This window comes from Pongo abelii, chromosome 7 (assembly GCF_028885655.2).
Source record: "Pongo abelii isolate AG06213 chromosome 7, NHGRI_mPonAbe1-v2.0_pri, whole genome shotgun sequence".
Classification (NCBI taxonomy): domain Eukaryota; kingdom Metazoa; phylum Chordata; class Mammalia; order Primates; family Hominidae; genus Pongo; species Pongo abelii.
In genome coordinates, this window is record NC_071992.2 from 19,736,685 (window position 1) to 19,749,639 (window position 12,955).

Below are 12,955 nucleotides of genomic sequence, written 5' to 3' on the forward strand. Positions count from 1 at the left end.
TTGTTACAGAGCAGTTTGTCTGCATGCTTTTGAATCATTTTTTACATGTATTCTTCCTGAATGTACTTTATATATATGGTAATATAACTGATTCTTAGATTACTGACTTAAATTTTTGTAGGTTGAAACAAATGCTAAATGAACTTATGCGCCAGCAAAATCAGCATCCAGAAAAACCTGGAGGCAAGGAAAGAGGCAGTAGTGCGTCGCACCCTCCTTCTCCCAGTTTATTTTGTCCTTTCAGCTTTCCAACACAGCCTGTAAATCTCTTCAATATACCTGGATTTACTAACTTTTCATCATTTGCACCAGGTAGGTAACTTAACCTAAAGGGAAAATAAATAAAAGCAAAGTGTTTGAGAACATAATTTGTCTGTTGCCTAGATGTTTTAACATTTTCTTTTGGAATGGGGTAGGAAATGTTTGCAAAGAAAGTTACAAACTCTTTTCTATATTCTTTTTTTTTTTTTGAGGTGGAGTTTCACTCTTGCCCAGGCTGGAGTGCAATGACATGATCTTGGGTCACGGCAACCTCCACCTCCCAGGTTCAAGGGATTCTCCTGCCCCAGTTTCCTAAATAGCTGGGATTACAGGCATGTGCCACCATGCCCAGCTAATTTTGTATTTTTAGTAGAGACAGGGTTTCTCCATGTTGGTCAGGCTGGTCTCGAACTCCCGACCTCAGGAGATCCACCCGCCTTGGCCTCCCATGGTGCTGGGATTACAGGCATGAGCCACCGCGCCCAGCCTACGTTGTTTCTTTTAAACCAAACTTTAATAATATGGTTGCTAATGAAATTAAGTAAACTACTTAGGAATGATTGCTTCAACTATTTATTAAGAGGAAAGAGAATTAACCTGTTCAATGGCTGCTGTATACTAGGCACTGTGTAAAACGCTGGGAGAGTAGAGATGAATAAGACAGTGCTCTTCTAGAGGAGTACCATGTCTTGTTAGGGGGATACTAACAGACTAAAGGAGAGCACATTTAGCTTAAGCTTTTCTTTGGATGTTTTTTTCTGCACTCATTATGTACCAGACACTATGTAAGTTACTGGGATCTAAAGATGAGTAACACTGATCCTTTAAGGAATTCAGGGTCTAGTGAGGGTGCTATTAGTACAGTGCCACGGGTGCCATAACAGTAGTGCAAATGCTGGGAAGTGTCAGCAAATCAGTTCCCCCACCAAAAAAAAAAAAAAAAAAAGAGGTGATATTTAAGCTAAAGAATGAATAGAATTTATTTCCAGAGAGATTAGAAATGAATGGACTTTCTAATAAATAGAACCACTTAGAGTTATAAAGCAATGAAATAGTACATCACTCAGGGAATTTAGAGGTATTTAAGTGTGGCTAGTATTTAGGGGAAGAGTAATTGATGTGGTTGAAGAGTGGCAGAGAGATTTTATGATGTGCAAACAAGCTTAGGTTTTATATTGCAGACGAGGGTGCCATTGAAGGACTTTGAGCAAGGGATAACATGAAATTTATATTTTAGAAAGATTACACTGGTGAAAGTGTTCAGGAGAAGTTGGAGGAAAGGAGTGGAAGATTTAGCTGGTGAACAGAAGGCTGTCATAATAATATGGAAAGAATGATAGCCTGGCCTTAGGCCTTGTCAGTAGGGATCAAGAAAAAGGAGTGACTGAAAGACGTTATAGAGATAGAGTGAATAAGTTAAGTGACCGATTATATGAGGTGAATCATGAGGAGGAGTTAAAGGTGTTGGAAGGGAATATAGGAGGAGAAAAAAGGTTGAGAAGGCTTTGTGAATATGTATATATAATCACAATATATATGTACTCAATACTTCTTATATATATATATTACAGTGTTATGCCCAGCAATGTGTATATATATGGATGTATATGTGTGTGCACGTATATATATGTGTGTATATGTATGTGTGTGTGTGTGTGTGTATATATATATATATATACACATACACACCACAGTGTTTTTTCTTAATAGGATTTTCAAGACAGTGGCATAAAAAATTTAACAGGCTTTTTAGTTCTTGGGTGTCAATTAATATTGGCAGCAAACATCACATGAGTAGACTTTTAAGTAATAAGAAATTGCAAATGCTCTTTTTACTAAAATATACCTCATACCCACACCAACTCTATATAAAGGCTCTTCATTCTTCTTAACAGTACAATATTTGTGAAACCTTCCCAGTCTCTTTCCCCCCACGTTGTTAGTAGCCTCTTGCAAATACCTCTGATACATAACAGTATTTGGTAAGTATTTAATTGTATTCTACTTTCCCAATAAAAATAGAGTAGGAACAACATAAGCGTAGGAGTCATACAGACCTGAGATCTAGCCATCTTTTTCATTTATGAGACATTTGATTTCTAACCCGTATTTTCTCACTGGTAAAATGAATGCAGTATCTATTTTATAATGTTTTAAGTATTAAACCAAATAACATGTAAAGTGCCTGCAGTAGAGTGTGTCACCCAGTAATTGATAAATGTCAGGTACTATTATTTCTAACTTTTAGCTCTTAAGGTAGTGGGGATTATTAGTTGTCTTTGACCAGTGCCTAAAACATAGTGGCCTGAGCTGTGAACAGTGATTGGATAAATATTAGCTTTTTTTTTTTAATTAACAGTTTTTTGTTTTGGTGGATTTGAATGACATATTTAATTAAAACTGTCTTTTAATTTCATTTTAAAGCTTAAGACATTTATTTATTTTTCTCTTACCCATTGCTTTTACTGATTAGGTATGAATTTCAGCCCTTTATTTCCTTCTAATTTCGGAGATTTTTCTCAGAATATCTCTACACCCAGTGAACAGCAGCAACCCTTAACCCAGAATTCTTCAGGAAAAACAGAATATATGGCTTTTCCAAAACCTTTTGAAAGCAGTTCCTCTATTGGAGCAGAGAAACCAAGGTACCTGATTGTAAACATAGTCTTTTATTGCTTAAACATTCACTTTTGTGATTACATCTAATGATGTGTAATTCGAAAACACAACTAGGGAGGACGTTTGTGATGATTTGGCTTAATGATGTTGGAAATATGAAACTTTGACGTATCAGTAGATGAGATGCCAGATACTTCCTGGTAACCCTGGTAAACGAAAAGTTCAGTTTGGAAGGATGTGGCATAACTCATAGGATTTATTTTGTCTCTGATTTGATACCTGTCTTTAAGGTTAAAGCAGTTTGCTGTTCAATGACTTAGGGCTAGAAACTGATATTAACTGCTAGAAGATAGTTGTTAAATGATGATCCCTTTTTTTGATTCCTAGCTCTTGATTAGAATCACTTCCTAAAGCCTGTTCAAATATAATGTTGAGTACTATTAGATTATAAAAACAACTTTTGTCTCATAAGTTTTCAGGATGCATGGTATTAATCATATTTAGGATTTCTTCTGAAACACAATTTTTGACTCAGTGTGAAAGGTTGGCTCCGTTGAACCTAGTCTGTCAGATGTCTCTCTCTGATTGTCTTTCCTACTCCGTAAAAATATATATAATTCACATTATAGTTCTCTTTAGCTATGTGATTAGGAAGGTCTCAGGCTCTTATATTAGCATTTTGACACTGTTTAATTACTGAGTCATTAACTGGGATTTTTTTTTTTTTTTACTTGATTAACCAATAACTGAGAATTCCAACTTTGTATTCACCACTAGGAATCCTATGATTAACATCCATTACTTTGTTGACTCCTTTTCTTTAGTTGTTCTGTTTTTTTCCTGTTAAATCTCATGTTGCTCTATAAAGGTATTCTATTGTCAGAAGCCTAACACAGTGTTAGTTCACAGTTGCCATTCAGAAATGATTGTTGAATGAATATCCATCACGAGCAGTAAACATTTATTCAAAGCTTCGGTGAATAGACCTTCCTACTAGAATGTTCCTACTTCATTATTTTCCATGTTTTTTATATAATTGATAGTAAAAAGTTACTCTGGTTTTAAATTATTTATATCATTTTTAGGATGGATCTGAATGTCTAATATTATTTTAGATATTTGGCCTACTTCAGATTAGACCTCATTTCCCAAAATCTCAACTATTGTAATTTCATGGAATTAAATGACTAGAGATAAAAAGTCAGATAAAATCCTGTAGTCTTATTCAGGGGTCAGAAAACTTTTCCTATAAAAGACTAGATAGTATTTTAGGCCTTGCTGGCCATACAGTGTTTATCGTAGCCTTTCATCTGTGACAGTTTTGCACAATAGCAACCGTAGACAATATGTAAACATGAGTATGGCTGTGTTCTCCAATAACACTTTATTTATGGGCACTGAAATTTTATTTTCATACAATTTTCATTTGTCACAAACTTTTTTCTTTTAATTTTTTTCTTCCAACTATTTAAGAATATAAAAGCCATTCTTAGCTCTCAGGTCATATGGAAACAGGCAGCAGGCTGAATTTGGCCTGTAAGTTACAGGTTTCTAACCCTTGTCTTGAGTTAAATCCTATAGGTCACTGTCTCCCAGACTATTCTTAGGAGCAGTGTTGTTGTTTGCGCTAGGTTCTGTGATAAAGTTTTGGACTTGTTGCTCACTACCACTCTTAAGAGATTTATAAAGCACGTTGGCATATTAAAAGTTCGGAGATATTTTACAGACCTGTTTAACTTTGTTTTATGTGTTTTTCTCCCCAACCTAGATGACCGATGAGTGCCTATTAAATATTAAGGGATGCTAGTGTTCAGCAGATAAAATTTGGGAAATGACAGTAGACTAATAGAACTACGGACTTAAGGAGTGGAGAAATAAATTGCTAATTGAATGACCAATTGTTTTCACCAAGTTCTGGTTCTACTTGAACTGCTTTAGGTGAACACAAGTCCATGTATGTTCCCAAGCCCTCTGCTATAGCTCTTTCTGAGCCATTCTTCCAATTTTTTGTTCTTGTATATCCCATCCTCCCTTGATTTTTCTTTTTGTTGTTTTTTCTAGAGACAGGGTCTCACTTTGTTACCCAGGCAGGAGTGCAGTTGATACGATCATAGCTCACTGCCTTCTTGAATTCCTGGGCTCAAGGGATCCTCCTGCCTCAGCCCCCTGAGTGTCTAGGACTGGAGGCACATGCCACTGTGCCTGGCTCATTTTTAAAATTTTTTGTAGAGACGGGGTCTCACCATCTTGTCCAGGCTGGTCTTGAACTCCTGGGCTTAAGCAATCCTCCTGCCTCGGCCTTCCAAAGTGCTGGGGTTACAGGCATGAGCCACTGCAGCTAGCCTGATTTTTCTTTCCCACTGTTTTCCATTGCAAATGCTAGATCTTTGATAAGGAACTTTTGCCAGTAAAAGTGGTTTAGTGAGATGGGTCCAGAATTAAAACTAATTTAGTACCTTAGCTTATGTGATATTTGCATATTTAATGTGTATTTTTGTGAAAACATTTTTATAGCCTGTTGACAATTTTATTCACCTAAATCTACTCAGGAGTAGACTATAAATTCAGTGTATTTGGAGTTTTTGTAAACTGTAATTATTAACTTATAAAAACTTGTTTTCATTGGTAAGGAATAAAAAACTGCCTGAAGAGGAGGTGGAAAGCAGTAGGACACCATGGTTATATGAACAAGAAGGTGAAGTAGAGAAACCATTTATCAAGACTGGATTTGCAGTGTCTGTAGAAAAATCTACAAATAGTAACCGCAAAAATCAATTAGATACAAACGGAAGAAGACGCCAGTTTGATGAAGAATCACTGGAAAGCTTTAGCAGTATGCCTGATCCAGTAGATCCAACAACAGTGACTAAAACATTCAAGACAAGAAAAGCATCTGCACAGGCCAGCCTGGCATCTAAAGATAAAACTCCCAAGTCAAAAAGTAAGAAGAGGAATTCTACTCAGCTGAAAAGCAGAGTTAAAAACATCAGTAAGTGTTGAAATTTGTTGAATGTTGATCAGTGTAAATGTTGGTAATCTTACTTTGACATGTTGACATATATATAGTTTCAGTAAGGCTAGATGTGCAGGTGCTGTTCTAGACTTAGTTGAACAGTCATTTTTAGTTACCTTTATATATATATATAATTTTTTTTTTTACAAAATAACATTTGAAATAGAGTTTAATTTTCTGGATTAATGTAAAACATGGCATTTATTTTTTGTACTTCTTAAAGCTTCGATTTTGTAGATTAATGAAAAATTGCCAAAATGCCCACGTTTACTGTTTTTTTTCTTTTGCTATTGTATCGGATCCTGCATCCAACTCTTTGGTCGTGACTTTTAGATGGATTCTTGATTGATTCGTTTAAAGAATAGTGGGCTTCTAAATACATTGCAGTTTTTGAATATCATATAGATAAAACCAGTTTTAAAACAGGCTGGCTTAAGTCCTTCTGGAAGTAAACTCAATATTTTACTTAGTCTTGCCATTGAGTGTCATATTAAAGTTCTTTAAAAAAACTTTTTTAAGTTTTCTTCATGGTGTTAGTCATACCTCTTACAAAAATAGGTTTTCTGTGATTTTTGAATTATTTACTGAAGTGTAGTACTAGGTTAAAAATAGTTTCATTAGCTAAGATCTGCAGTGTTACAGCTGAAGAATATTCTTTTTATGTTTGCAAAGGATGGGCTATGGCCTTGAAAGGTTGTTCTGAGTTTAAGGAGATAGTATTTGGTGCTTAAGGCTAGGTGCGGTGGCTTATGCCTGTAATCCCAGCACTTTGGGAGGCTGAGGCAGGTGGATCACCTGAGAGCAGGAGTTTGAGACCAGCCTGGCCAACATGGTGAAACCCCATCTCTACTAAAAATACAAAAATTAGCCAGGCGTGGTGGGCGTGCCTGTAATCCAGCTACTAAGGAGGCTGAGACACAAGAATCGCTTGAACCTGGGAGGCAGAGGTTGCAATGAGCCAACATCATGCCACTGTACTCCCAGCCTGGGTGACAGAGCAAGTCTCTGTCTGAAAAAAAAAAAAAAAAAAAAAAAAATTGGTGTTTAAGAACAAAGTATTCTAGGCTTATAATCAGGAAAGTTTGAAATGCATTGCACATTGCTAACTCCCTTTCTTGGAAGTTCACAACACATACAAGTATAGTAAAGGCTCTGAGAAATCCTGTAGTAAGAAGATACACTTGTAAACTTTGGCAACCTTCATCTTAATCACTTTTGGATAATGAAACCTTAGAAAAAGGTTTGGATAATGAAAACCACAGATACAAGAGAATATTGGCCCATTTAAAAAAATTTCTGTAATTCATCTATCCTTGAAGTCCTTGGCTCCTACCCTGAACCCCATGTGAAGAATCTGACGGTTTAAAAAGCAAATTTGAACAGGAGTGAAAGGGGTGACATTTTTCTTAGCATACACATTATCAGCCTTGAAGTAATTTTCTGGTTGTAAAGGTTTGGGAGAAGCTGGTTTATTTGGTAAATTAATTGGTAATCTGAAGCTATTCAGAAAGTTACTGTGCTTTTCCAAGATTACTATTGGTGCTACCAGAGAAGATTTAAGTAGATAATGGCCATTTTGAGACAGGGCCGTTAGGCAACTCAGAACTTTCTATTTCCTAGTGCTTTGCCCTCACAAAGATGCTCTTTGTCATATAAACAAATGAAGAAAAGCTGACATTTTAAATTTCAGCATTGTCTCATTCAAATAGTTAATTTGAATCTGATAGGGCAATACTTCATAAATTTGAGTTTCACACGAATCTCGTTAGGAATACAGTTTAAGTGCAGATTCTGATTCATTTGGCTTGGAAGGGACTTGAGAGTCTGCCTTCCCCGCAGACTCTCTTGTGTTGCCAATATTGGTCTGTGGACTACGCTTCAAGTAGCAGATTTTACAGGAACCTTAGCTAATTTATGGCTATGACCACCTAACCCTAGAAATATTGGTATGTTTTAATTTTTCTGAAACCCCTTTATTCTGGGGAATTACTTTTCCAAATGTATAATTCAACCTTTTAACTTCAAGACAAAGATTGACATTCTGATCTTTGTGCTCTTTTCCTTCATATTGAAGTATAAAAATACCTGCTGGAAACGTACAGTCACATTTGCTCAACAAGCATTCAAGACCACCTGTCAGTGAGTGCCGCACTTTAAGGCACACACACACACACAAATAAAAGGCTTGATAGCAGAATCAAACTATACATAGCAGAGCCAAAGTAATACGGGGTAAAATCAAATTAGCTCAATCCTTGCTATTCAAACTCTGAACTGTGGACAAGCAGCATTACATCATCTGGGAGATTATTAGAAATGCGTGCTTTTGGGCCTCACCTTATGCCAACTAAATCAGTATGTATTTTTCTTCAGTATGCATTTTAGCAAGATTTTTGATATGAAGATATGTACGTGAAAGTCTGAAAAGTACTGAACTAGACCACTGGTTTATGTGGTTTTTGTTCCTTTTGTGCTATAGGAATGGTCAAGATTTGTTAGAAAAAAGGATTTTTACTGTGTCTTTATAACCTCCACCTCCTGGGTTCAAGCAATTCTCCTGCCTCATCCTCCTGAGTAGCTGGGATTACAGGCATGCGCCACAACACCCGGCTAAATTTGTATTTTTAGTAGAGACGGGGTTTCTCCATGTTGGTCAGGCTGGTCTTGAACTCCCAGTCTCAGGTGATCCACCCCCCTTGGCTTCCCGAAGTGCTGGGATTACAGGTGTGAGCCACCGCGCCTGGCCGATTTTTATTGTATCTTAAAGGAAGTGGTAAATAGAGGTGGGTGGGGAAAAGTTTAGAAAGCCTTTCAAATTGTTACTACAATAAGAAAAGTATAGAGTGGGGAACAAGCAGGATGAGAGGAATTGGGAACGGATATGACAGATATTTCAGCATAGTGGGAATTACATTGCTGTCTTGAGAGATACGGTACAGCCAGTTATACTGTCCCATACTTACTAGACTGATCCAAATATATATGTGTTTTTTTGTGCATGTTGACATTCTTTCAGAAGGAGCTTGATAAATCTCATATAACTTTGTTTCCCATGATGGTAACGTGTTTTAATCCTTAGAAGGTCTTTATATGTGAAAATAGATATTGTGTACGAGGTAAGAATATATAAATTATGTAATAATCATCTTTTAAACTTGAGTTCAGACTTAGACCTTATGAGTTGAAGGTGATTTTCTGCCTTACTGAGTTTTTCTGTTATCAGACCTATAATTTGGTTACACTATACTCTTCTGATATTATCAGAGAGTAGGAGCCAAGATTTTCTTCACTCTTTTCTTGGAAAATTGGATAGAACTGTTAAGGTACTGCCTTCTGGGTTCTTACTGTCCTTGAATCTTTTCATTTCTTCCTTCCTCCCTTTCCTGTTGCTCACTAATGAAGATGGACATGAAATGGATGTGAAACATTAGGCAAGGCAAAGCCTGACAGATTTGGCTGGTAAACAACCAGTAAACTTTTTGAATTTAGACAGTTATTAATTACTTAGGCAGAGAAAAAAGTAGTCCAAGGTGCCATTTCTCTGTGCCCCTTGTCTCACACTTGAAAAGAGTGACACCGAAATAAAAGGGACTGGCTAACGATTGTCCCTTGAATGGTGGGACACCCTGTTGCTGAGGAATCATTGTTATACTGCAGCTAAGCCTGTTTAGTCTGTGAATGTACCCTACAAGGGTGAGGAAGAAAGATCTCATGTTTCATTAGAACCTGAGAGGAGATGGGAAACTCTGCTGACAGAAGCATCCTGGGGCGAGAGAGAGGTGAGTGGAAAATGTCCATCCATGTAGCAACTTCTCACAAGCCTCTCTTGTCCATGTTCCAGGATGATTCCATGGCCTTCTGCCAAGACAGCTTGCACTGTGATTCAGACCTTAACCTCTCTGCGCTCTTTGGACACGTGCAAGGTCTCCAGAGTGCCATGGCTGATCTGTTTCCCTTCAGTGGAGGCCCAAGTAGAAGTACTGTTTCTTCTACTAATGTCACCCCCTCATGCTGAGGAAAAACACAATGAGAAAGGGAAAGAGTGGTGAAGTGGCATAGGAGATAACATCCTTATCTCTCATCAGTCACACATTAGTACCTTAACTTTGGAAATCTAGCCTTTGATGTTTTTAATTTGGGACTCGTATATAAAACCATAGTTTTTTTTTTTCTCTTTTCATAGCATCTTAATAATTACAGCCTACTTCTCTTCACAGTTTCAGCTATTTTGGAGGATGACTGTATGTATTCCTTTTTAAAGTACCTATTGGGACTCCCCACTGAGAATTTTGTATATGCCACATTACCTGTATTTTAATTTTGATTAAAATTTATTCAGCACTTTTCATGTGATATAGTAACAGCCTTTAAATGTTTAATTTCACTTATATAAATGTTCATGTTAGAATAACATACTTAAAATCTTTTTCTTTAGATCATTGTATGTTATTAAATGAGCAATAGTACTACCAGTCATGTCATTTTACGTATTACTTTTGGCACTCATATCCTTTATTGCTGGTTTTATATTAAGATCAGTAATAATCAAGAGGTCTCTCTTTTCAGTAAATTTCATGCAGACTGGGTGGCAGAGGCTAAACTTTAGTTTGAGAGACCAGTGAAAAAACCTGGAACCTAACGTTGAGATGATGAAGTCTTACATGATGGCCTTGGAAATAGAGAGGGAGGGTTGAATCTAGATGGGATATCACAGATAATAAATTGACAATATTTGGGGAAATTATTTGTTATTAGTAGACCTGCGGTGATCTGGAAGATGGAAGCAGGGCTTTAGGGTCTGCTGGCTTTTTCCTCGAGTGTCAGGAGCATGGTCAGATCTCCATGATTCTTGCAGAAAGCTATGTTGGAGGAGATCCTTGCAATTCCTCCTACTATTGACCCTTCCCCTTACCCCCAAGAGTAGCAATGTTTTGCTACTGCAAGCTACTAGTTGGCAGAAAGGTTATTGAGTAAGTAGGTGGCAGTCCTCCTTAACCCTGTACATGGGAGAGCATTAGTCTTTGCAGCTGAAGAGACTAAGCAGTAGAGAAGATTCCTCTCATTGTCTTGATGAGGGACTGACAACTTGCTAGCGAAAATGTTGCTTGACTACAGGAATGAGACTTCCACGCACCCTCATCTTGCCATCATTAAAGCTATCCAGCATTTCGGTCCAGCCTTAAGAGAAGGTGAGAGTCATGACTAGGCCAGTGAATATAACAGTGCTTATAAAAGGGACCTAGTTACCAGGGAGAAAACAGAAGTAGACCACTGGAAGAGGCAAAACCTAGTGAAAATAGAATTATTGAACAAAATATTGAACAAATACACTTGAACAAAATAATAAGGGCACATAAGCAGACTGAATTATAACAAATTCTTTAGAGCTAGAAAAAAATGACTTTAAGTTTTAATGTTTAGATTATTTGAAAAAGAGGACACGTGCTATTAAGTTCCAAATTACTGGCCTAGAAAATCAAGGGGAAGAATTATGTCATTAAATGGAATGAAAGTACTAACAGATAAAATCAAGAGAAGACAATTAGAGGCTTACAAGAAGTTCTAAAGGAGAAAAAAAAACAAAACAGGTGGACAAGCAATAACTAAATAATAGATAGGATGAAGAAAGACTTGAGACTGCAGATCAGAACAGCTGACTGTTGTCTAGCCAGGAGAGAAGTGAGGGAAACACACAAACACCTATGCAGAGTCTGGCAAAATCCCTGAATTCCAAGGAAAAAGTAAAAATCCTCTAAGCTTCCACATGAAAGACCAAGTTGCATACAAAGAAAAAGAACCAAACCGACACCAGGCAATCTTCCTTACCACACAAGCAGAAGTAGAAAAAAGTGGAATGATGCTACACAGTTGACAAAGAACTGCAACTCAGGAACCTTGTACTTAGCCAAAGGACCCTCCACATGTCAGAATGAAAAGGAGATACTAGTTTATCCTATCTGAGGAAAACTAAAGAAACAACCTATGAATCACAATAGAGACCTTTATACAGGGGAAGATGAAGAGAGAGAACAGTTTAATAAAGAAAACAGTAGATCAGTCTCACTAATATAAATTCAAAAGTAAAAATAAAATATTAGCAAATTGAATCTGCCATTGTATCAAAAGATTTCTAGACTATCAACACTAGAGTTTATTTCAGACATGTAAAGATGATTTGTTACCAGGAAATCTGTCAACATAATTTATTCTATCAAAGGGACAAATAATCATAGAAGCTAGTCTCATGAGAATTTGAAGTAAAATGGGTATAAGAAGGCAGGTATGCCCGTAATCCCAGCACTTTGGGAGGGTGAGGCAGGTGGATTGCTTGAGCCTGGTAGGTGGAGGTTGCAATGAGCCAAGACTGTGTCACTGTACTTGAGCCTGGGCAGCAGAATGAGACTCAGTCTCAACAGAAAAGAGAAGAAAAAAAAAAAAAAGCAGTTATTTAAGTGTAATAAAGACTGTTAGCCAGTGTACACCATTGTAAATGAAAGTACTCCAGAGATATTTCTATCTCAATTAGGAACTAAACAGGGATTCCTTCTGTCCCACCATCATTATTTACCATTATTTGGGAAGCATTATGTCAAATAATTGGAATTATAATGGTAATAAATATTGGAAAAGGAAGGAAGCAAGTTTTATGTGTTTTTTTCTAGTGGCATTTTTGTATACTAAGAAAGCCCAAGAGATACTGGAAAGTAGCTCCTAGAATTACAAGGTAAACTGTTAAAGTGGCTGGTTATGGAATAAGTGTGTGAATATTTTTCTCTATTGTAATATCCAGTAGCATGAAAGTGGAGAGGAATGCTTTTCTCATAGTAGTACTCAAAATGTTTGAGTGGGGGGTGTGAAACGTAAGGAACAAATTTAACAAGGAAAGTACTAGGTCTATAAAAAGCTATAAAGTATTTTTGAAGAACATCAGAAAGATTGAACAAATATAAAAACATAACCATGTTCTTAAGATGGAAATGTGTAAGATTATTAAATACTATTTCTCCTCAGATTAATACATACTTTTAATTTGATTCCATTTTGAGTCCCCAGAGATTGTTT

The 12,955-nt window shown here is 36.7% G+C and overlaps 1 protein-coding gene across 50 annotated transcripts in view; it reads left to right on the forward strand.

The window, feature by feature from the left end:
- The window catches only part of PCM1 (pericentriolar material 1), a 101,619-nt gene that overhangs the window by 43,517 nt on the left and 45,147 nt on the right, over nt 1-12,955 (forward strand). For all 50 annotated transcript variants that reach the window (XM_054561237.2, XM_054561241.2, XM_054561243.2 and 47 more), the window contains 3 exons: nt 122-312; nt 2,735-2,906; nt 5,511-5,869. In XM_054561237.2, coding sequence (XP_054417212.2) covers nt 122-312; nt 2,735-2,906; nt 5,511-5,869 — 722 coding nt within the window. The remainder of the gene's footprint in view (nt 1-121; nt 313-2,734; nt 2,907-5,510; nt 5,870-12,955) is intronic.